The 22,064-nt window shown below is 45.7% G+C and overlaps 1 protein-coding gene across 1 annotated transcript in view; it reads right to left on the bottom strand.

Annotated features, from left to right (window-relative positions):
• Nucleotides 1–17,434, bottom strand: part of LOC112080649 (integrin beta-4-like) — a 51,145-nt gene extending 33,711 nt beyond the window's left edge. The window contains 12 exon segments of the mRNA XM_070442651.1: nt 9,698–9,774; nt 9,875–10,042; nt 10,644–10,766; nt 10,904–10,993; nt 11,238–11,501; nt 11,785–11,956; nt 12,172–12,268; nt 12,371–12,575; nt 12,801–12,896; nt 12,986–13,068; nt 13,297–13,382; nt 17,037–17,434. Of these exon segments, the coding sequence (XP_070298752.1) occupies nt 9,698–9,774; nt 9,875–10,042; nt 10,644–10,766; nt 10,904–10,993; nt 11,238–11,501; nt 11,785–11,956; nt 12,172–12,268; nt 12,371–12,575; nt 12,801–12,896; nt 12,986–13,068; nt 13,297–13,375 (1,454 nt within the window). The 5' untranslated portion in view covers nt 13,376–13,382; nt 17,037–17,434.
• Nucleotides 17,435–22,064: the final 4,630 nt, after the last annotated feature.

Below are 22,064 nucleotides of genomic sequence, written 5' to 3'. Positions count from 1 at the left end.
ACTGAAGGTGTCGGTTTGACTCTCATCTTCCCTTCTGTCACCCGGCTCCAGACTACACACGTTGCTCCCCAACCATCTCACTGCCTTGACACGCACCTTAAACTTCCCTGGAAAACACAGAATGGGTAGTTGAGTGTGTATGAGGTGGCGTGTGTGTGTGTGAGGAGTGATGAGTGTGTGCAGTGCGTGCGTATGTGTGTGTGAGGTGTTATGAGGGTGAGTGTGTAGTGTGTTGTGAGGTGAGTGAGTGAGTGGTGGTGAGGTGTCGTGTGTGTGTGTGTGTGATGTGTGTGCGTGCGTATGTGAGTGCGTTGATGTGTGTGTGTGTATGAGTGTGTCTGTGTGAGTGTGTGAGTGTGTTGCGTGCGTATGTGAGTGTGTGAGTGTGTGCGTATGTGGTGCGTGGGTGGTTGTGCGTGAACATGTAATTGTTCTTACTATTGCCCAGGCTTGACTTTGAAGGTTCCGGCTGTGCAACACTCCACTGTAGACAGGACTGAGCTTCTATAGCTTTAGTCTGTCCTCAGCACGGATGCTGATCTTAGAACGGATATTCTGAGAGGACGGAGACGGACAGTAGTATTAGACAGTCTGGCTTTCCAATACCCTTAGAGGGATACATCAAGGGAACAAATCTAATTCATGTGTCCATTTCGCTACACCTGTTAACTTTAAAACAAGCCATTCTTACTCGAAAGCTTTCTCCATGATATTGAGGATGTTAGCAGAGTTCTTCCTGGAGCAGGCCAGCTCAGCGATGGGAAATACTCATGAAGCTCTACACAGGAAGAACCACAAACATGAAGGGGTTATCTGCAATGCTACAGATGGGTTAGGTGCTCACAGAACAGACAGTGGAAAAGTTTACTTTAGGAGGGAAAATGGGATGATGATGTTTGTAGGTTAGAGTAAGGTGGAGGGTTCAGGTTAGTAAGTGGAGGTTAGGTTAGTAAGGTGGAGGTTCAGGTTAGAAGGTGAGGGTTCAGGTTAGTAAGGTGGAGGGTTCAGGTAGTAAGATGCAGGGTTAGGTTAGTAAGGTGCAGGGTTCAGGTTAGTAAGATGCAAGTTCAGGTAGTAAGTGGAGGGTTCAGGTTAGTAAGGTGGAGGTTCAGGTTAGATTAAGGTGGAGGTCAGGTTAGTAAGATGCAGGGTTCAGGTTAGTAAGGTGCAGGGTTTCAGGTTAGTAAGATGCAGGGTCGTTAGTAAGGTGGAAGGTTCAGGTTAGTAAGGTGGTGAGGGTTAGGTTAGTAAGGTGGAGGTGCAGGTTAGTATGTGGAGGTTCAGGTAGTAAGGTGGAGGGTTCAGGTTTGTAGGTGGAGGTTCAGGTTAGTGAGGTGGAGGTTCAGGTTAGTAAGGTGAGGGTTAGGTTAGTAAGGTGGAGGGTTCAGGTGTAAGGTGAGGTGTAGTGTGCGGGGGTAGTAAGGTGCAGGTTCAGGTTAGTAGGTGAGGCGGTTAGTAAGGTGGAGGGTTCAGGTAGTAAGGTGCAGGGTTCAGGTTAGTAAGGGGAGGGTGCAGGTTTAGTATGGTGGAGGGTTCAGGTTGTAAGGTGGAGGGTTCAGGTGTGTATGGTGAGGGTTCAGGTTAGTGAGGTGGAGGGTCAGGTTAGTAAGGTGGAGGTTAGGTTAGTAAGGTGGAGGGTCAGGTTAGTAAGTGGTGAGGGTTCAGGTTAGTAAGGTGGAGGGTTAGTAGGCGGAGGTTCAGGTTAGTTGGTGGAGGGTTAGGTTAGTAAGGTGGAGTCAGGTTAGTAAGTGGGAGGTTCCAGGTTAGTATGTGGAGGTTCAGGGTAGTAAGCGGAGGTGTAGGTTAGTAAGGCGGGAGGTTCAGGTTATAGGTGGAGGTTCAGGTTAGTAAGTGGAGGTTCAGTAGTTAAGGTGGAGGTCAGGTTAGTAAGGTGGAGGTTCAGTTAAGGTAAGGTGGAGGTTTCAGGTTAGTAAGGTGGAGGGTTCAGGTTAGTAGATGCAGGGTTCAGTTAGTAGGTGGGAGTTCAGGTTAGGAGGTGAGGTTCAGTTAGTATGGTGCAGGGTTCAGGTTGTAAGTGAGTCAGTAGTAAGGGTCAGGAGAGGTTCAGGTTAGTTATGGTGGAGGGTTCGGGTTAGTAAGTGGAGGTTCAGGTTAGTAAGGGAGGGTATAAGGTGGAGGTCAGGTAGTAAGGTGGAGGGCAGGTTAGTAGGTGGAGGTTTCAGGTTAGTATAGGTGGAGTCAGGTTAGTAGTGGAGGGTTCAGGTTAGTAAGTGGAGGGTCAGTTAGTAGAGGTGGAGTGTGGAGGTTCAGTTAGTAAGGTGGAGGGTTAGTTAGTAAGGTGGAGGTGCAAGGTTAGTAAGGGGGGGTTCAGTTGTAAGTGGAGTTCAGGTTAGTAAGGTGGAGGGTTCAGGTTAGTAAGTGAGGTTAGTAGAGGGATGGAGGTTCACGTTAGTAAGGTGCAGGGTTAGGTTAGTAAGGTGTGAGGGTTAGGTTAGTAATGCAGGGTTCAGGTTGTATGGTGGAGGTTCAGTTAGTAAGTGGAGGTTCAGGTTAGTATGGATGGAGGGTCCGGTTAGTTAAGTGGAGGTTCTTTAGTAGGGAGGTCAGTTAGTAGTGGAGGGTTCAGTGTAGTAAGGTGGAGGTTCAGGTTAGTATGTAGGTTAGTTGTGAGGTGGAGGTTCAGGTTAGTGAGGTGGAGGGTTCAGGGTTAGTAAGTGGAGGGTTCAGGTTAGTAAGGTGGAGGGTTCAGGTAGTAAGGTGGAGGTTCAGGTTAGTAAGGTGGAGGTTCAGGTAAGTAAGGTGGGGTTCAGGTTAGTAAGGTGGAGGGTTCATGGTGTATGTGGAGGTTCGGTTAGGAAGTGGAGGGTTCAGGTTGTATGTGGAGGTCAGTGCAAGGTGGAGGGTTCAGGTTAGTATGGTGGAGGGTTCAGGTTAGAAGTGCAGGGTTCAGGTTAGTAAGGTGAGTAGTGCTCTGAGTCTTACCGATAGTAGTGAAGGAGTGGTTTTGGACGCAAAGATGGGGAATGTTGTGTTTGCCCAGGGCGACCAGGGGGGCACTAGGGTAGTCCTGCCTGGTGTCCTCTGTGTATTTCCCTCGGGGTCCAGGTGGCACTGCTCGTCGTTGCGTGGCATGATGCCGCCAGCACGTTGGCACCGTCACCCTCGTAGTGGAAGGCCGACTCGGTGGAGAAGACCAGGAGGTGGGTGGCATGGTCACGCCAGCCATCTTTTCCTGGAGGAGAAGGGTAGGGATGGGAGAGGGAAAGAGAGGGAGATAGGGAGAGAGGTAGGGAGAGAAGAGTGTAGGGGGAGAAAGAGAGATTGAGGGGAGGAGAGAGAGAGTAGGGGGAGAGGTAGGGAGAAGAGAAGATGGAAAAAAGGGGTAAGGAGAGTTATATTTATTATATAGAGCCTTCTGAAGAATTCCACACAAGTGTGCATCACAGTTAACTTACTAAAGCAAGCTTCAAATAATCAAACATCCCAAATGGTACACCAAAGAATGGGCTTGTCCTTTCTAGTAAATCTAACTCATAGTCCTACCCCGCAGACTGTAGCTCAGTATGGCGTCGAAGCCCCCTCTGGAGATCCAGGTTGCCTGAGATCCTCTCCTTCTGCAGCTTCGGTGAAGGACTGCAGTCAGAGGTCAGAGTGATCACATTTCGGAACGAGAAGGGAGGGTCGCTGTTGGCCACGGCTGGCAGTTGGAGAGAAGAGGAGGAAGGAGGGGTTGGGAGAGGAAGAGGAGGAGAGGGGAGGGGAGAGGAAGAGGAGGGAGGGAAGCGCGGTGGAGAGGAAGAGGAGGAGAGGGAAGGAGGAGGAGGAAGGGAGTGCGGTGGAGAGAAGAGAGGAGAGGGGAAGAGAGGATTGAAGGATGAGGACGCGGGAGAGGAGTAGGAGGGAGCAGGGAGAGGAGAAGAGGAGAGGGGAAGAGAGGGAGGATGAAGGAGAGGAAGGAGGAAGAGGAAGAAAGGAGAGGGGAGCACAGGGGAAGGAAGAGAGGAGAGGGAAGGGGTAGACAGAGATAGAATGAGGGACCCATGAGTATGATTAGTGCTATAAATGCGGACCTTTTCATACCGGTGTGATGTTAACTTTGGTCTGTTGGGTATATCTGTGTCGTATGGAGAGGATTCTAATAGTTAAAAAGTTCTTACTTTGTCTCTCATTCTGTCGGGCCCCACACCTTGTCCACAAATTTGCCCGAAACCGGATGTGTAATCATTCAGACAGCTTCCCCACCAAGTCAGCTATACGGAGAACAGAACACATTCTCAAACCACCACTATTCCAGTACTACACTAAGTCATGGGTTACAATTCCACTCATTGTCCCCCTCTAACTTACCCAGCCTCAGCACCATTGCCTTTGAGGTTGTCCAAATATCCTTCATGGAGTTGGAAAGTCCATGAAGATATAAACCAGAGTCCTTTCGCTGGTTCAAACACCCTCCTCAATCTCCCTCTCCTCCCCTGGCAAGCGAGCATGGACATATCCTGGGGGCTACCTAGAGAGCGCCTTCATCAACATGTTCAATCTTCTGGTTCTGTAGAGAGATGAGGATGGAGGGAGCAGAAGATTGAGCATGGAGGGAGAGGATGGAGGGATGCGAGGAGAGAGGATAGAGGGATGAGAGAGAGATAGAGGGATGGAGGGAAGATGGAGGGATGGAGGAGAGAGATGGAGGAGAAGAAGGATGGAGAGAGAGATAAGGTAGGAGGAGAAGATGGAGGATGGAGAAGAGAGATGGAAGGGATGGAGAGAGAGAGAAAAGAAGAGAGAGAAGAGAGGATGGAAGAGAGAGATAGAGGAGAGAGAGGGAGAGGAGCCCGAAGAGTGAGAGAGAGAGGGAAGGAGAGAGAATGAAGGAGAGGAGAGAGAGAGAGAGAGCATGAGAAAATAGACGAGAGAGGATAGAGGGATGGGAGTGGAGAGAGATGAGGATGGAGGGAGAGAAATGGAGGATGGGAGGGAGAGAAATGAGGGAATGGAGGAGAAGATGAGATGGAGGGAGGAGATGGAGCATGGACAGGAGAGAGATGGAGAGAGAGATGGAGCATGGAGGGAGAGAATGGAGGGAGAGAGATGGAGCCATGGAGGGAAGAGATGGAGAAGAGATGGGAAGAAGAGGATTGAGGAGAAGAGATAAGATAGAGGATGAGGAGAAGATGGAGGGATGTAGGAGAGAGATGAGGGCATGGAGGGAGAGAGGATGGAGGCATGGAGGAGAGAGATGGTAGGGATGGCAGGAGAGAGATGGAGGATGGAGGAGAGAGTATGAGGCATGGAGGGAGAGAGATGGAGGATGGAGGAGGAGAGATGAGGATGGAGGGGAAGAGATTAGAGGAGAGAGAGAGAGATAGAGGATGGAGGAGAAGAGATGGAGGGAGGGAGGGAAGAGATAGAGGATGGGAGAGAGAGAGATAGAGGGATGAAGGGAGAGAGATGGAGGGAGGAGGAGAAGAGAGAGGGATGGAAGGAGAGAGATGGAGGATGGAGGGAGAGAGATGGAGGGAAGGAGGGAGAGAGATGAGATGGAGGAGAGAATGGAGATGGAGGGAGAGAGATGGAGGGATGGAGGAGAGAGATGGAGGGATGAGGAGAGAGAGAGGATGGAGAGAGAGAGAGGGAGAGGAGGAGGGATGGAGGGAGAGAATGGAGATTGAGGAGAGAAGAGGAGGATGAGGAAGAGATGGAGGGAGAGAGTGAGGATGGAGGAGAGAGATGGAGGGAGAGAGATGAGGGAGGAGGAAGAGAGATGAGGATGGAGGAGAGAAGATGGGAGGGATGGAGGGAGAGATGATGCGAATGGAGGAGAGAGATGGAGGGAGAGAGATGGAGCATGGAGGAAGAGAGATGGAGGATGAGGAGAGGAGATTGAGGGTATGAGGGAGAGAGATGAGGCATGGAGGAGAAAGAAGGATGGAGGAGAAGAGATAGAGGATGGAGGGGACCGAGATTAGAGGGATGGAAAGGAGAGATAGAGGATGGAGGGAGAGAGATAGAGATGGAGGGAGAGAGATAGAGGATGGAAAGAGGAGAGATAAGGGATGGAGGGGCGAGATAGAGAGTGGAGGGAGAGAGATGGAGGGATGGAGGGAGATGGAGGAAAGTGTGAGTCATGTTTCATGGTAAACATGGCACACATGGTAAACTTTAGGAGTGACCGTGCTCCAAACCTCAGCAAAAGTTGTGGACCATGTAACAACAGGAGGACGCTTATGTCGGACGTACTGAGCCAGCGATGATGATATACAGTGGTAACCAGATAGGAGAACTAATGGATCCATGCAGGTAAGGCCATTACTGTGATGATGACAAAACCTCATCTCCTCCATTGACACACTGCTCGCCGTCACCGCCAGCCATTACAGCCCGCTAGGTCTATGATGTCTCAGAGGCACAGCGTGGTCCTTCAAACATCTGTTAGGGTAACACAAACACACGGTTCACGTTTGTGTTTTACCGCTAAAAGCTATGCCTGAGTGGCATCTGAGTATTATTTCTTCTCACCTCGTCTGCGGCAGTAGGCACAGCCCTTCCCGCATGCGATACTGCCTGAACAGGTGTCGCCCTATGCAGCCAGACAGTGGTACTACCCCAGACAAGAATCCCATCCAGAACCATTGAAAGCTATTCCCGCTTTTCCTGTTCTCCTTCCTTTTAGCAATGAACCCATAGAATTCCAGTTGGATCCTCCAGTACAAGATGAACTAGACCATTAAACAAGAATGCGTCCTAAATTACAAGTTTTAATTCCTACTACTCCAAACGCATGCTCCAACAATTTCCAAATATACATAACAATGCACCACCACCTATGCGTATATAACACTACTCCAACTCTATCTATACTCCTTCAATACAAACAATAGATTTACACTTTTTCCAGGTAGGCTAACCCTGGACCTGATCATACCGACACATACCTGCCGAATTATTTTACCGAAATTCTCTGCCATTAGTCGAAATGTTTTATTTCACGGCGAAGCTTTTCGGAGTATCTTTTCGCCGAGTTCCAATACCTATAGTAACTCCGTCAATTGTTCATTTTTCACATTTTACAAGGAGAATTGTGCCAATAATGATAATCACACTTTGAATTCGTACAATTAGTAGAGAGTAAGGTACGTGATTGAAGTGATAGTAATATATCAGAATACAATATTCTCAATTACAACATTCCCATGTAGACTAAACTATAGTTTTGGCAAGGTTAGTTTAGCGAAATCTACTTGTGCATGACACAAGTAATTTTTCCAGAATTGTTTACAAACAGATTTATTTCACTTATAATTCATTGTATCACAATTCCAGTGGGTCAGAAGTTTACATACCACTAAGTTGACTGTGCCTTTAAACAGCTTGGAATAATTCCAGAAAATTATGTCAAGTCTTTAGAAGTTCTGATAGGCTAAATGACATATTTGGGTCATTCAGGTGTACGGTGGATGTATTTCAAGGCCTACCTTCAAACTCAGTGCCTCTTTGCTTAACAATCAGAGACAATCTAAAGAAATCAGCCAAGACCTCAGAAAATAATGTGTAGACTTCCACAAGTCTGGTTCACCATGGGTGGAGCAATTTCCAAATGCCTGAAAAAGGTACCACTTCATCTGTACAAACAATAGTACGCACAAGTATAAACACCATGGGACCACACAGCCGTCATACCGCTTCAGAAGGAGACGCCGTACTGTCTCTAGAGATTAACGATACTTTGGTGCGAAAAAAGCGGCCAAATCAATCCAGAAACAACAGCAAAGGACCTTGTGAAGATGCTGTGAGTAAAACGTACAAAAAGTAGCATATCCACAGTGAAACCAGTCCTATATCCACATAACCTGAAAAGGGCACTCAGCAAGGAGAAGCCCACTCTCCAAAACCACCATAAAAAAGCCAGACTACGGTTTGCAACTGCACATGGGACAAAGATGACTTTTTGGAGAAATTCCTCTGGTTGATTAAACAAAAATATAACGAAACTTTGGCCATAATGGACCATTGTTTGTGGGGAGGAAAAAGGGGAGGCTTGCCAAGCCTAAGAACACCATCCCAACATGAAGCACGCGGGGTGCAGGCATTCATGTTGTGGGGGTGCTTGCCCTGCAATGGAGGGACTGGTGCACTTCACAAAGATAGATGGCCATCATGAGGTAGGAAAAATTCTGTGGACTAATTGAACAAACAATCTCCCCCCCCCACCCCACCCCCACCAAGACAACACACACACACACACACACACACACACACACACACACACACACACACACACACACACACACACACAGAAATGGTTAGAATCTACTTCAAGTTCTTCACACTCTCACACACTCTCACAAAGATTCAGATTTTATGGAGTTTAGGGAACACAAACTGCTTGACAAAGATGTGCACGTCTTATGACAGCCCCATTGTCTCCCGACAGCCAGCGTTATTCTAACGCAACGCGGTGCCACAAGCTCGGTATCTTGAGACAATGATGACGGCCGCACACTCACCGTTGCAGAGGAAGCCTCCGTATCGTTGACACTGGGACTTGTCAAACTGACAGAGGGGTCCCTCGTACTGGTCGGTGTTGTAACACACACACGTTCCACACAGGCAATCTCCTCGGCCAGAACACGGCTCCCCCACGCCAGGACCCAGACAGGAACTACCTGCGTCTGGCGACGCACTGGTTGAGCAGTTACAGAACGGACCCAGCCTGGGGACACCCACCACGGGGAGAAAGATGGCCTTTAATSATCATGTTCTGTCTTCTGTCCAATTGTAATTGATTCCTAATTGGCATATATCACTCCTCAGCTCTCCAACATGATACTGTAACTGCTGTGTGGTGAGCGTTCTGCCGTGCATCACCCTAGGGTGCTATACATCAGCGGTGGCAGGAGTGAGTTTCCCAGCTTATAATGTAAAGCGCTTCGAGCACTGGAAAAGCACTATCAATTATTATTATATATTCCTGAGACCCAGCACCTCATTGTTGCCCTCTCTCGTGGGCATCAGTTCTCGGTCCGTATCTCTGAGGCCACACAAGCCACTGTATTAAGTCATGTTGACCCATTGAGAGGGCATTCTGGGCTTTTCAATGATATCACAGGTGTTGGGGGTGTGACCTTGACAACGTTAGCGCATTTTATGGACATTTGAAAAGAAGTGTGTGTGTAATTACTAATTACAATTTTAGTGAGTTTGATATCGAAATTGTTTCCAGTAAGTGAATATCTCAGGAATAATCAAGTGAGTTGTCAGGACTGTGTACTTTTTTTTTCACATTAAATAAGAGCTAAATAAAATCTTATCAAGAAATGTCCTCTGTAGTGGACACCCAGATGCCGCAACTATGTTTTTCACCTACTGTACCCATTCACTGTAATGTTKATTTATTCATATTTAAGTCTAAATGACCACTACAGAGGACACTTTTTCCACTTACAATAAAAGATAACTAACAATTTCTTGGTAACATGTTCCTTTCACCTCAAACACTTCTGTAAAAAATTGAAGCTATAAAAACAAAGAGAGTCGCACACTTATGTATAACCTCCCAATAATTTAACAAATCTAACAAATTCCCCCCCCCCCCCCCCAAAGATGTCTAATTACTGAGAGGTTATACATACGGAGTGTGCGACTCTCTTTGTTTTTATAGCTTCGATGTTCTACATAACATAAGATCTCAGGAGGATATAGCATATGAGAGAGAAAGTACATTCAGTTCTGTTTGTCTCACCAGCCACTGTAGCACCGGCACCTCCCACAGACCAGGTCCCCGTGGCCTGTACACCGCACTGCATTTTCAGTGGGGGTCTTTAGGAAGCGGAGAGAGAAAGAAGACAGTTAGAAACCAAAACCCGTGTGTGTGTGTGTGTGTGTGTGTCTTTGTCCTCATATGTGTCTGTCTTCACACCTTCTCACAGTCGCAGGTTTTACAAAGCACTTCAGCGTTGATGTTTAGAGCTGTGCTGAAGGTTGTCGGTTTGACTCTCATCTTCCCCTTCTTGTCACCCTGCTCCAGACTACACACATGTTGCTCCCCAACCATCTCACTGGCCTTGACACGCACCTTAAACTTCCCCTGGAAAACACAGAATGGGTTAGTGTGTGTGAATGATTGATATGTACACAGTAGATGACTGACAGGGGGTGCTGTTTTGAAGCCACCGCGCCTCCATCTTGGCACCCACACCATTGTAAAAATATTTTGGAAGCTAAAGAAATGCATTTATTAATGTCTACATTTGTTTTTGCCATATTTATTCTATGAAAGACACCTAAATGTACACTTTTGAATGATATTATATGAGCTAAACCCCCCAAAATAAAAGGAAAAATATATATTTTTTAAATTCCTTAAAGTATAATATGTTGAACGTTTTAATGTTGCTGTCCCCACTACAGCCAAAAATACGTAAATACATTTTGGTATTGAAACATTTCATTGAAATACTATAGAATTACATTCATTCCTATGGAGGACTACTTCTTCTGGGGAGTACCAATATGGCTGACCAGTGACTGACTGAATTGGGACTGAATTGGGACTGATTTGTGTATCCCCTCAAGGTTAGTTGTCCAAGACTGCGTGTGCGCGCGCGTGTGTGTGTGTGTGTGTGTGTGTGTGTGTGTGTGTGTGTGTGTGTGTGTGTGTGCGCATGCGACATCTAAGTGTTTCTTACTATTTGTCCAGGCTTGACTTTGAAGGTTCCAGCCTGCGCAACACTGCCACTGTACGATAGGACCTGAGCTTCTATAGCTTTAGGCCTGTCCTCAGCACGGATACTGATCTTAGAACGGATATTCTGAGAGGACAGACAGAGAGCGTTATTAGGACATCTGGCAATGCCTTACGTAATATCCCTTAGGGGATGCTTAAAGTACAATCTAATGGAATGAATGTGTTCAATTTGCCACACCTGTAAAACAAGCCCATTCTTACCTCAAAGGCTTTCTCCAGGATATTGAGGATGTTAGCAGAATCTTCCTGTAGCAGACCCAACTCAGCGATGGGGAAATACTCATAAAGCTTCTACACAGGGAGAACCCGCAAAACATGAATAAGATATGTTTTATCTACAATGCTAAAGATGAGTTAACAGGTATTTCAGGCCCCCCAGAACAGACAGTGGCTAAACTCAGTGGCCAAACCCCCATTACAATAAGTATGATTGACTGGTGATGGTAAAAATAGGCATGATACTGTGTTTGTAGGGTTAGAGTAAGGTTCAGGTTTAGCGTCAGGGATAGTAAGTAGTAACTCTTCTAGTTCTTACCTGATAATAGGTAAAGGAGTGGTTTGTGATGGCGAAGATGGGGATAATGTTGTGTTTGCCGAGCAGGCGGACCAGGGTGGGCACAGAGGGGTAGTCCTGCCTGGTGTCCTCTGTGTATTTCCCCTCGGGGTCCAGGTGGCACTGCTCGTCGTTGCGTGGCATGATGCCCGCCAGCACGTTGGCACCGTCKGCCTCGTAGTGGAAGGCCGACTCGGTGGAGAAGACCAGGAGGTGGGTGGCATGGCTACGCCAGCCGATCTTTTCCTGGAGGGGAGGAAGAGGAAAGAGACAGAAAGAAAGAGGGCGAGAGATACAGTTGGAAAAAAGGGGAGAAGGAGAAGAAAAGGGGAGAGGAGAGAGTTCTATACACGTGTAAGGAGACTCTTAAAGAGTCACGCAGCGGTGCACTACAGTTAACCAATCAAACAGCAAGCTTCAACTAATGAAACATCTCAGACAGTACAGCAAAGATGGTCGCCTGTGTCCCCTAACCACAAAACATTGAATGGTAATATCCGTCTTAGTAAATCTAACTCTATAGTCCTACCCCGCAGACTGCAGCCTGCAGTATGGCGTCAAAGCCCCCCTCCGGAGCGTCCAGGTTCCCTGAGATCCTCTCCTTCTGCAGCTTCTCGGTGAAGGACCGCAGGTCAGAGGTCAGAGTGATCACATGACGGAACGAGAAGGGAGGGTCGCTGTTGGGCCAAGGCTTGGCAAGTCTGGAGAGAGGGAGGGAGGGATGGAGAGGAAGAGGAGGAAAGGGGAGGGAGAGGGGGTCGGGAGCAAAATAGATAGAAGGGCCATGAGTATGAGTAGTGTATAAATGCAGATATTTTCGTACCGTAGTAATGTTTACTTTTGGGTCTATGTGTGTATCTGTATCTGTATGTGTGTGTCTGTGTAGAGAGGATCAAAATAGTTTTAAAGTTCTTACTTGGATGGTCTCATGTCTGTCTGGGGTTCCACCACTTTGTCCACAAACTTGCCGAAACCGATGGTGTAATCATCAGACAGCTTACTTACCAACGCCGCTGTATGGGCAACAGAACATATCAGTACCACAGACTACTCCAGTACTACAACACTGAGGTCAATGGTGTAACAATCAGACTCATCGTTCACCTGGAACTTACCCAGCTCAGCACCCATTCTCTTGAGGTTGTCCAGATCGTCCTCCATGGAGTTGGAGAAGTCCATAAGAATGTAGAGGTCCAGAGGTCCTTTAGCTGGTTCAAACACCTCCATCTCTATCTCCCTCTCCTCCCCTGGCAGCAGAGTCATAGACATCTCCTGAGGAGCTACCTGGGACTGCTTCAACAGCATGTCGATCTGCTCGTTCTATAGCGGGAGGGAGGGAGGGGTGTGTCATATCATGTAAAAAACATGGGGGACAAAGAGAAGTGTCTCCAACCTCAGCAAAAAGCACACCTTGCTTGTGAGCACACCTTGCTTGTGAGCACACCTTGCTTGTGAGCACACCTTGCTTGTGAGCACAACAGTCTAATGAAAACCTGTTAATTCATGCATCCATGTAGTAAGGATTAGTGTCATTATGATACTTACTCTCTCCATCGACATACTGCTTTTGGCTGTCACCGCGCTATTACAGCCGTGGTTTACGATGTTGTCATAAAGGTCGCAGCGGGGTCCATCAAAGATCTGTACGCAAACACAAACATGGGTCACATTAAATATTTGTGGCGGGTAAGCGGTGTCTGTGGGCAACTTGAGTAGTAGTTTCTTCTCACCTCATCTGGACAGTAGGCACAGCCCTTCCCTGACTGAATACATTCTGAACAGGTGCTAGCCCTCGTAGCCAGACAGTGATTCACTATTGGACAGAGAWGCATAGCAGGAATATCTGTGTTAACATTTAGCATCAGTAGAATTCCAATGAAAAATATGATTTGATTTTCAGTAAAGATGATTCAACCTATTGCCCAACTGCATAAACAAGACGGGGTCTATCGACATATTCAAATGGTCAAAGAAAGAGTCAATACTGTAGTAATGCYAGACACACAGTAACAATCACTTGATTCATGAAAATAATTCTCACCTTTTTCAGCGTAGCAACTGGCTGTGAGGACAGCAAGAAGTACAACCCCCACCAAGAGATTTAATGTCCATCTCCCCATCTCCCTCCTGCAACACACACACAGCTTATGACCTTTCAACTTTCCCCACGGGCTAGACTACACTGACCTGGTGAGGTAAGAGTACCTTAGGTTAAAGTTGCTACTTGACACTGATAGAAGGTCAGTTTTGCGTTTTCACTCKTTTGGAGAGGTTAAGGTGATCCTAGATATGTGCCTAAAGCAACTTCTACTTGGAGAGGTCAGGTAAGAGTATCATCAAGTTGACTCAAAGAGCCTCATCATTTAAAGAAAGTTGACTTTCAGCCTCCAGTATTGCCTCCTGTGTTGCATTATCTGCCTCCTGTYTTGCATATTCCTCCAGTGACCTCAGTATCTGGTTATTCCTCTACAGAAATATTATGGTGTAACCCAAACCATCTGGGCATGGTTGGCTCAGGTCTCTCTGTGGGCTTACCGCAGACCTTACACTTCTACAGAACAGAGAGACACTGTGAACCATCCACACATTCAGAGAAGGATCTGTGCTCAGCCTATCTGCCTGATCAACTAGGTCCAAAGAAATATCTCTACTGTCAAAAAACATCTACACTGAACACTCCTTAAAGGGAAAATCCACTCAAAAACTATATTTGGTATTGTTTTCATTAGTCCACTACTGATACAGTCCCAAAAAAATTGACATGTCAGCAGTCAAGTTTTCAAGATATTGGACTTTCAAGAAGCAAAGTGTCCCTGTCCACTTCATAAAACATTTTTGGATTGTATAAACAGTGGACTAATGAAAAAAATACWAAAATATGGATTATCCCTTTAATAAGCAGATGTAACTTCGAACGAAAAAACATCCCTAGCACATCAAACAGATGGAAACTAAAGGCAATTTCACCCTCTATCCAGACAGAGCCAGCTATATCCTGCCATACCCTGACTGCAGCACACAAATCCCTTTTATGTTATCCATATGCCAAACTAAAGACAGATCCTCCACAGCCAAACTTCAGACAGGCCAGAGGAGRGGGAGAATCAGCTTGTAAAAACGAGTTGGGGCACGCATGGTGAAATGAATTGCAACGGGGAAGCGCTGAAGTGTAACTGTGTGAGATATTTCAGGGGAATGTTCCTCCAGACAGCAAGAGAGACATTGTTTGATGTAAACGTTGTGTGAGAGGAGCTGTAGTCTTATGCAGTAGCAGATAGCAATCATAGACATGGGAAACCACACAGATCTTCTCCACAGGGAATCTTACAGTTGATGTGAATGCTGACAGAATGTGCTAGTAATTGAATCAGAGGAGAAAGAGGGTTTTATGATCCAACCCCCCCCCCACTATTTTGACCATTGACTCACCGAACAGGAATTTCACCCCAAGGCGAGAAACTGACCCAGCCATCACAAAAACAGAGCAGAAAAACACAGGAACTGGCACTTACTGTAGCGTAGCACCTTATCGTGAACTTGAGCTGCCTACAGGTGTGTGTGTGCACGTGCGTGTGTGTGTGGGTTTCCGGTATTACCGGTCACATTTATCACTGACCAGGTTGAGTAGGCTATGAGAGAAAAACAGGACCAATGATATCTTCACTGTGAGAAGGAATGTAAGGTCCCTAAAGACCGTCTGTTAACTACTGTTAAACACAGCCATATCAAAGAAGAAGAATGTCTAAAGTTGAAGAGACTTTCTCACGAAGACAGTTAAAGTGCTAAGAGTTTGAGGGAAAAAAAACAATAAAGTTCTGTTTGAATTTACCTTGGTCGAAATGAAAAAATATGAGGGCCTCCCGAGTGGAATAGTGGTCTAAGGCACTGCATCACAGTGCTTGAGATGTCACTCCAGAGCCAGGTTCAATCCCAGGCTGTGTCACAACCGGCTGTGACAGGGAGTCTCATAGGGCAGCGCACAATTGGCCCAATGTCTTGAGGGCTTGGCTGGAGGGGGGGCTTTACTTGGCTCATTGTGCTCTAGCGACTCATTGTGGCGGGCCAGGTGCAGCCTGCAGGCTGACTTGGGTCGTCAGTTGAACTGTGTTTCCTCCGACACATTGGTGCGGGTGTTAAGGAGCACGGATTGGAGGACGCATGACTCGACCTTCGCCTCTCCTGAGCCCGTTGGAGAGTTGCAACGATGAGACAAGATTGAAAAAYGGSGTTAAAAATGAACAAATATATGGACCCCAGAAAGTTGTGACTGTAACAGCTAATAGGTATCCAAATAAACAATAGTACCACTGGGTGAAAACTGGTTGAATCAATGTTGTTTCCATATAATTTCAACTAAAATATTTTATGTGATGACGTTGAATAAACATGGAAAATTGATTCGATTTGCAAAAAGTAATCAASGTAAGGGATTTCAACTTTGAACCTAAATCCAATGATATGTTGAAATGTTTTGTTGATTTCATGTTAGTTGACAATTCAACCAAATGTAAATTAAAAACTATACGTTAAAATGACATCTGTGCCCAGTGGGAGATGTACGAAAAGACAGATTCAGAATGTAAAGACCGAAAGAGAGAGAAAGACAGGGAAAAAGATACAAAAAAAGACATGAATCTTTGCTAGCTCAGTAGTTATTGTTTTAAATAACATGCCCGGCGGCCAGGTGAACATTCCAACAAAGGGAGGGGACCTAAACCGTTATGACATCCTTAGGGCGCGTCACGCCGGTCAGTGACAGGGAGCACAGCTAGGGCCTTACATGAGACAGCTAGGTAAATCAACCCTCAACTACACACCTGGAGCACTGTCAGCCCCGTATWAACACAGTTACTAAATTACCACACCATCAATCCATCTAAGCCAGGTAAATACATCTGACCACGTAAATACATGTAGGAACAGCTCTCTGAGAGTGCAAGAGTGGAGAGACGTCCAGGACCTTTTCTCAGTCTGTGGTTTTTCATTCTGCTGCAATCAGAACGAGAGTCCCTTGTGGTCTGCACTGTCACAATGCACACTGTAATTTCCCTGTAAATCTAGTTGGGTCTATGTGACCAGAAAGGGAGCGGTACTCAATAGTAGTTGGTGGGAAAAAAAACACATTCTGCAAGAAGAAGGTTGTTAGGCAACAACGTTTCTTACAAACTATTCACAAATATGGTTGGATTGCAATAAAATACATGAAATTGTATCCTTTRGAATCAGCATAGGGTTTGAATTTATAAATCCTTATCTCGAAGGGCAGGTGGACACCTGCAAAAAGAGCCTCTATTGTGAGTTCATTTCATCTGCAAAACTGAATTCTTATTACATAACTGTCTTCACTTGTGTCACATTTTGGTCTAAATATGGCTAATTATAGAGGAATGACATGCAGAACAATATCAGAGGGACAACAACAAAGCACCTTGTAAGAAGTACAGCTACAGACTCCAACTCTAACTTACTTTAGTGATCCTTGATTTGAGTAGCATACACTCTAATAAAAAACACAGGTCGTAGACATTGTAAAGTGATATGCTTTAACTATCTTATAATGCACAGTCCTCTGCATGCTTGCTGCCTCGTGGCCAGGACTTCCATGCCTCCCAAAAATATTTCTATAGGACTCTAATAAGGATAAATCAAAAAATAAATATAATAAAAACGACTTTTGTAATACTCAAGTAGATAACTATAAGTAGTGGTAGATCAGTGAAAACAATGGGCGCAATTATTTGAGTTTATACCATTGTTAAAGAGATTACTGATCAAACATACCTCTCTTATGGCTGCCTTGCCCAATCCAAGTCCAAAAGTCTGACCCAAAAAATAAGGAAAAGCTTAATCCCCTTTTCTTTAACTCCCCACTCTTCTGTAAAGTTAGTATCCACCTGCGTCTGGGGGGGGGGAAAAACCTCCTTTATGAGCCTTCAAGTCCAAGTTCCACGTTCCAGGAATCTCTAATGCTAGTGCACAGAGGAGAAACACACTTCTGCTTTCCCCCTCTCTCTCTCTCTCTCTCTTTCTTCCTTCCTTCTCTGCTCCGTCAAATATTGACTCCTATCCCCTTGAACCTGGAGGCGAGGCGCCCGTGTGTGCGCGTGAGTGTCACAGTCTTGAAATGAGAGAGAGACAAGGGAGAGTGAGAGCCACCGAGTGTGTTTGTGTGAGCATGTGAGTGTAAAAATATGTGTGCTGAGATTTGATCCCTCCTCTAARTTTCACCCACTCACACTCTCTCCCTGTCTCAAGCTCAGGTAAGTAGCTAACAGTATAGATAACTCCCTTCCTCTCCCCCTATATGTCACCTGGCGTTTTTACTTTCAAAGCTCCACACCTCTAAATGTGTCAGGCCCCCCTCCCTGCTACATTCCTTCCAGACTGGGCTCACCTGTGTGGGCTTGAGCCTGGCGAAGCTGGCCCCTCCCTCTGTGGCCCAATCTCATGGGAGTGGCAGAGAACAGAACACTGTCTGGAGGCTACGGGAAACAGTCACAGTCAAAAGTACACAAAGACCTGAAGTGCAGTACTGGACTTGCACAGTAAAACTCTGTGTGTTGTGTGTGTGTGTGTGTGTGTGTGTGTGTGTGTGTGTGTGTGTGTGTGTGTGTGTGTGTTACAGAGATTTTCTTTCTCTCGCAAATATACAAACAAACTCACTTTAATTAGTGACATGATATCACACAGCGCAAAACATTTATTGAACTTGAAACACACCACACACACACACACACACACACACACACACACACACACACACACACACACACACACACACACACACACACACACACACACACACACTTCTAAACTGTGCGTGCAGCTGGAGTAAATGAGGTGGAAAAGCAGGCAGTGCAGTAATGTGCATTCCTGGGCACAGAGACCAGAGAGAAGAGGGGGAGCAGAGGGCACCAGACCCAGTCACCATGCCCACCTGGCACACTGCCCTCTCTCTGGGGCTAACCTCTGACTGTGTGTGTGTTTGTGTGTGTCTGTTAAAGAAGAGTTGCATGCACCTTCGTGCACTGTGAAATATAGTATATGTACATATGACCACATTATAGTATTTTACTGCCACCAGCTCTGTTGAAAGAGTTAAAGAAATGAACTCTGTGCTGTATCTGTTACTGTTCACCTTGGAGGGGAAATGAGCTCTGCCACGACCAGACCACAGACCACAGACCACAGACCAGCTGTTACAGGTTACACAGCTCCTGTGGCTAGCCCTGCTCTTACTGGAGAAACCACTGTCCAGTGTCCACACACAGCCCATGAGACGTAGATCAAAACCAAGACAGTAGATCTACGGGGTCTTAAGACTCAGAGGACCGAGACTCTCTGATCCACAGAGGACTGAAAACACATCAAACAGGCTTATTCAGCAATTAGAGAGAACAGGCACTGCATCTCATAGAGTACTCAGACTCCTGTCTGGCACACTATGACTCATAGGTGATAAAACAGCCTTTTCCACCACAATGGACTGTTTGGAAACGACATCATTAAAACAGAACACAGCCGTGCTCATATAAACAAAGTTTGGGTTTAACAATGGTTTAGTCCTCTCCAGAGGAATAGAAATGTTGCAAAACACCACTCCCTTCTTCCCTCCCTCTCTCCTTGGTTTTTGGCAATGTTGCCAATACAAACATCACTTTGCCTTAGTTTTTGATTGAGGGAGTTATAGGGTGTTGCTTTCCTACAACTTTTTAATTTGTGCAAGGGTTCTAGCGTCAGCAACGGTAGGAGAGGAGGGTGTTCTTAATCTTGAACAATGCTTCAATATTACCGGTAAGACATTCATATGAAAAGGTTTACTACAGTCCAGTAAASATGTGTAAGTACTTATTGTGCATCTTATTGCAGTATACCGGTTACTTTCAGGTGTTGTACAAACCATCTTGACATGAATATTAGACCAGCTATCACAATGCTCTGACACATACATAGAAACTTCAAAGGAGACCTACTGGATGCCTGCAGGAAAGCCAGCCCATGGCAGGCTAATGTGGCGGTAACAGGGAACTTGATAAAAGGATGTTGGTTTTGTGACACACCCTTACACTATTCTCAGATAGGGCATAGCTGCCAGGCAACCCAGTAACCTCTAACCTCTGAGAGTTTTTTTAAACAACTTTATAAAAGCTTGATATTGAATGCCCAATAAACAACATAAAATAGCAATACAAGTTGTAATATATAGGCCTACTAGACTAATTGTATGCCAGATTTCTCAGAGAGGTGTCTAACAAACACGCATGTGCTTTAAAGCTGCTTCTAAACGTTATGCGACATCCGGATTCTGACTGTGCCATGTTTGTTGAAATGACCGCTGCGGGTGGCACTCCCAATGCCCAACATTTAGACATGCCAAAAGCACACTGGAAGAAAGAAAAAAAGAAAAATGTATCTACCCCAATGTCGGGGGCGATGACATTCTGTAAAGAAATYTTTGACACTTCAGTAGCATAACTGRAGCCTAGTGGGCCCTTCGTTGTCGAAAAGTAGGTGCTTTTTGAATAGTGCAAATTGATAATAGAATTTAACATAARCAAACACAGATTTGAACAGATACTCACATTTGTTCCACTCTAAAAATGTTAGGCTGCACAACTTAGTTTGTTACCGATAAACACAACTTGTTCGTTACCGATGGCAGGTGGTATTGGCGCCTACGGGATACGCGTGAATCATGATATTGACAGTCTTCGATGACACTTAGCCTACCATAGRCTATTTTACACTTATCCAGTCAAAATGTCATTGCGTACAAAATGTCCAAGTTTAGAGCTTTTTTGGYAGTCCCCAATACTGTCCCCAACTCCAACTCTCGCGCTCTGTGAAACCCACTGTCTAGTGCCAACCTCGGATTTCCATGACAAAGGCGCCCGTTCTTAGATCATTGCACTTGCTCAATAGTCTTTGTGTGGAACTTTTTTCAATAAAACGGGTACAAAGACTGCCAATGCGACATTTGGCCTGTTTCTCAGAGGAGTGGAACACCCATTCTTGAAGCTATAGGCCTAGGCTAAATAAGTGCTTGGTGTTMCAGTGCATTTTGTCCAAACATGGACTGAAAATCTCTTAGACCAGTAGCTAGCCTGTTGTTATGTAGGATATTTAGCTTTAAAAAAGTCTGTCTTACCCACAAAATTTGGCGTGGATAATGTTTTAGACAATCCGACTTCTTATTCACTGAATACATTGTGAGTCAACCCTGTGTCAGTGCACCGGATGAAAGGTCTTATTTTTCAGGCAATGTTAAGGCCGGGTCAGCACTCAGCTGTACATTGGGTGTGTCTCGTGACTCACCTGTGTGCAGAAACACGCACACACACAGTTCCAAGGACAGGCCCAGCTCAGCCTAAAGTGTGTGTGTGTGTGTGTGTGCGCGCGCAGTTCCAAGGACAGGCCAAGCTCAGCCAAAAGTGTGTGTGGGTGCGTGCGTGGTACAGACGTATCTCAGCACACTGCCAACAACAGAGGGTAGGAGGGAGGGAGAGAGGTGAAGTAAGACAGAAAGAGACCCCCCCCTCCACAAATAACAATACTGATAACAGAGAGGGGAGATTGAGAGGGGTTGAGACAGAGAAAAGTAGTAGAAATTGTTTTTGCACAAGCAGAATAAAGTTTAATGACATATTGAAGCTCATACTGTTTCGATTTACTTCTGTTCCTAGTTCTCCAGACTCCACTCTCATCTGGTTTTAGTGTTCAGGAGTATCTTGGGAAGCCGAGCTAGTGATGGGATGCGAACCGGGAGTGCTTGCCAGTGGCTCTGAACAACGTCTGTCATGACAGACATCTTCAATATTKATAGCTGACATTCCTGATAGACATATTCATATCTGGGCAGTGGGCCCTATAGCCTGACAAGCTGAAAGAGCTGAAAAACACAGGAACCTCAGTCAATATAGACGGGTGGGTTGTTTAGCAACAAAAACAATGCTTGAGCAACAATGGAGCAAAACGGGTGTTGGCATAGAATCAAAGGACTGGTACATTTGCACAAGGAGCACTTGATCGCTCTCAAATACATCATTAAAGTTGTTGGTTAGCTAGCTATCGATTCTTTTGCCATATTAGCATAGACATGACAAGAGTCAAAACAAGACATGGTATCAATAACAAGATACYACGAGACACTTACGATTCTCCACATGGTAGCTTCTTTTCATTGTTGCTAGCTATCTGACCATAACACAACACATGGACTTCTGCSCCATCACAGGAACACATTGTTGACATGACATTGTCAGCTAACCCAGCTKTTCACTTAAATGTTTGTTCATTTGCAATGTCTCAAGATTAGTCTGAAATGCCATGACAGGGAACCTTGGATGTGTCTTAGTTCTCTTTCATGGCTTCCTTTGTTACCACCATATTGGCTTTCACTCAAAACTCCCCTTGCTGAGTACAGGCCTCTGTACTCATCAAGAGACAAACCAGCCACATGTGACATCCTCAATACACTTAGAAAGGATATGGCACAGAGGATAAAGCAACAACAACAAAAATCCCATGACTGAAATTTTAGTCAATCTCAGATTGATTGTCTGGGATCAAGTTAACCTCCCCTTTCATGTAAGAAAGTCATGACTATCATGCTTTTAGTTTTCCAGTCCCCTTGCTTTGGGGGTCCGGGATCCTCCCCGGAATAATTTGTATGTACATAGACTGAGAAGCCCAGTTCTGGTGACCTTTCAAAAACACCTTCTACTCCAAAATGAATGAAAATAAAATGATGCTGACACCATCTAAAATATAATTTCCACCTGTAGAAATGGGCCCAACAACATATTGGTA

The sequence above is a fragment of the Salvelinus sp. IW2-2015 genome, unplaced genomic scaffold (assembly GCF_002910315.2).
Source record: "Salvelinus sp. IW2-2015 unplaced genomic scaffold, ASM291031v2 Un_scaffold16406, whole genome shotgun sequence".
In the NCBI taxonomy this organism is placed as follows: Eukaryota; Metazoa; Chordata; class Actinopteri; order Salmoniformes; family Salmonidae; genus Salvelinus; species Salvelinus sp. IW2-2015.
The sequence above is the reverse complement of the archived record's forward strand: the minus strand, read 5'-3'. Positions and strand labels throughout refer to the sequence as shown.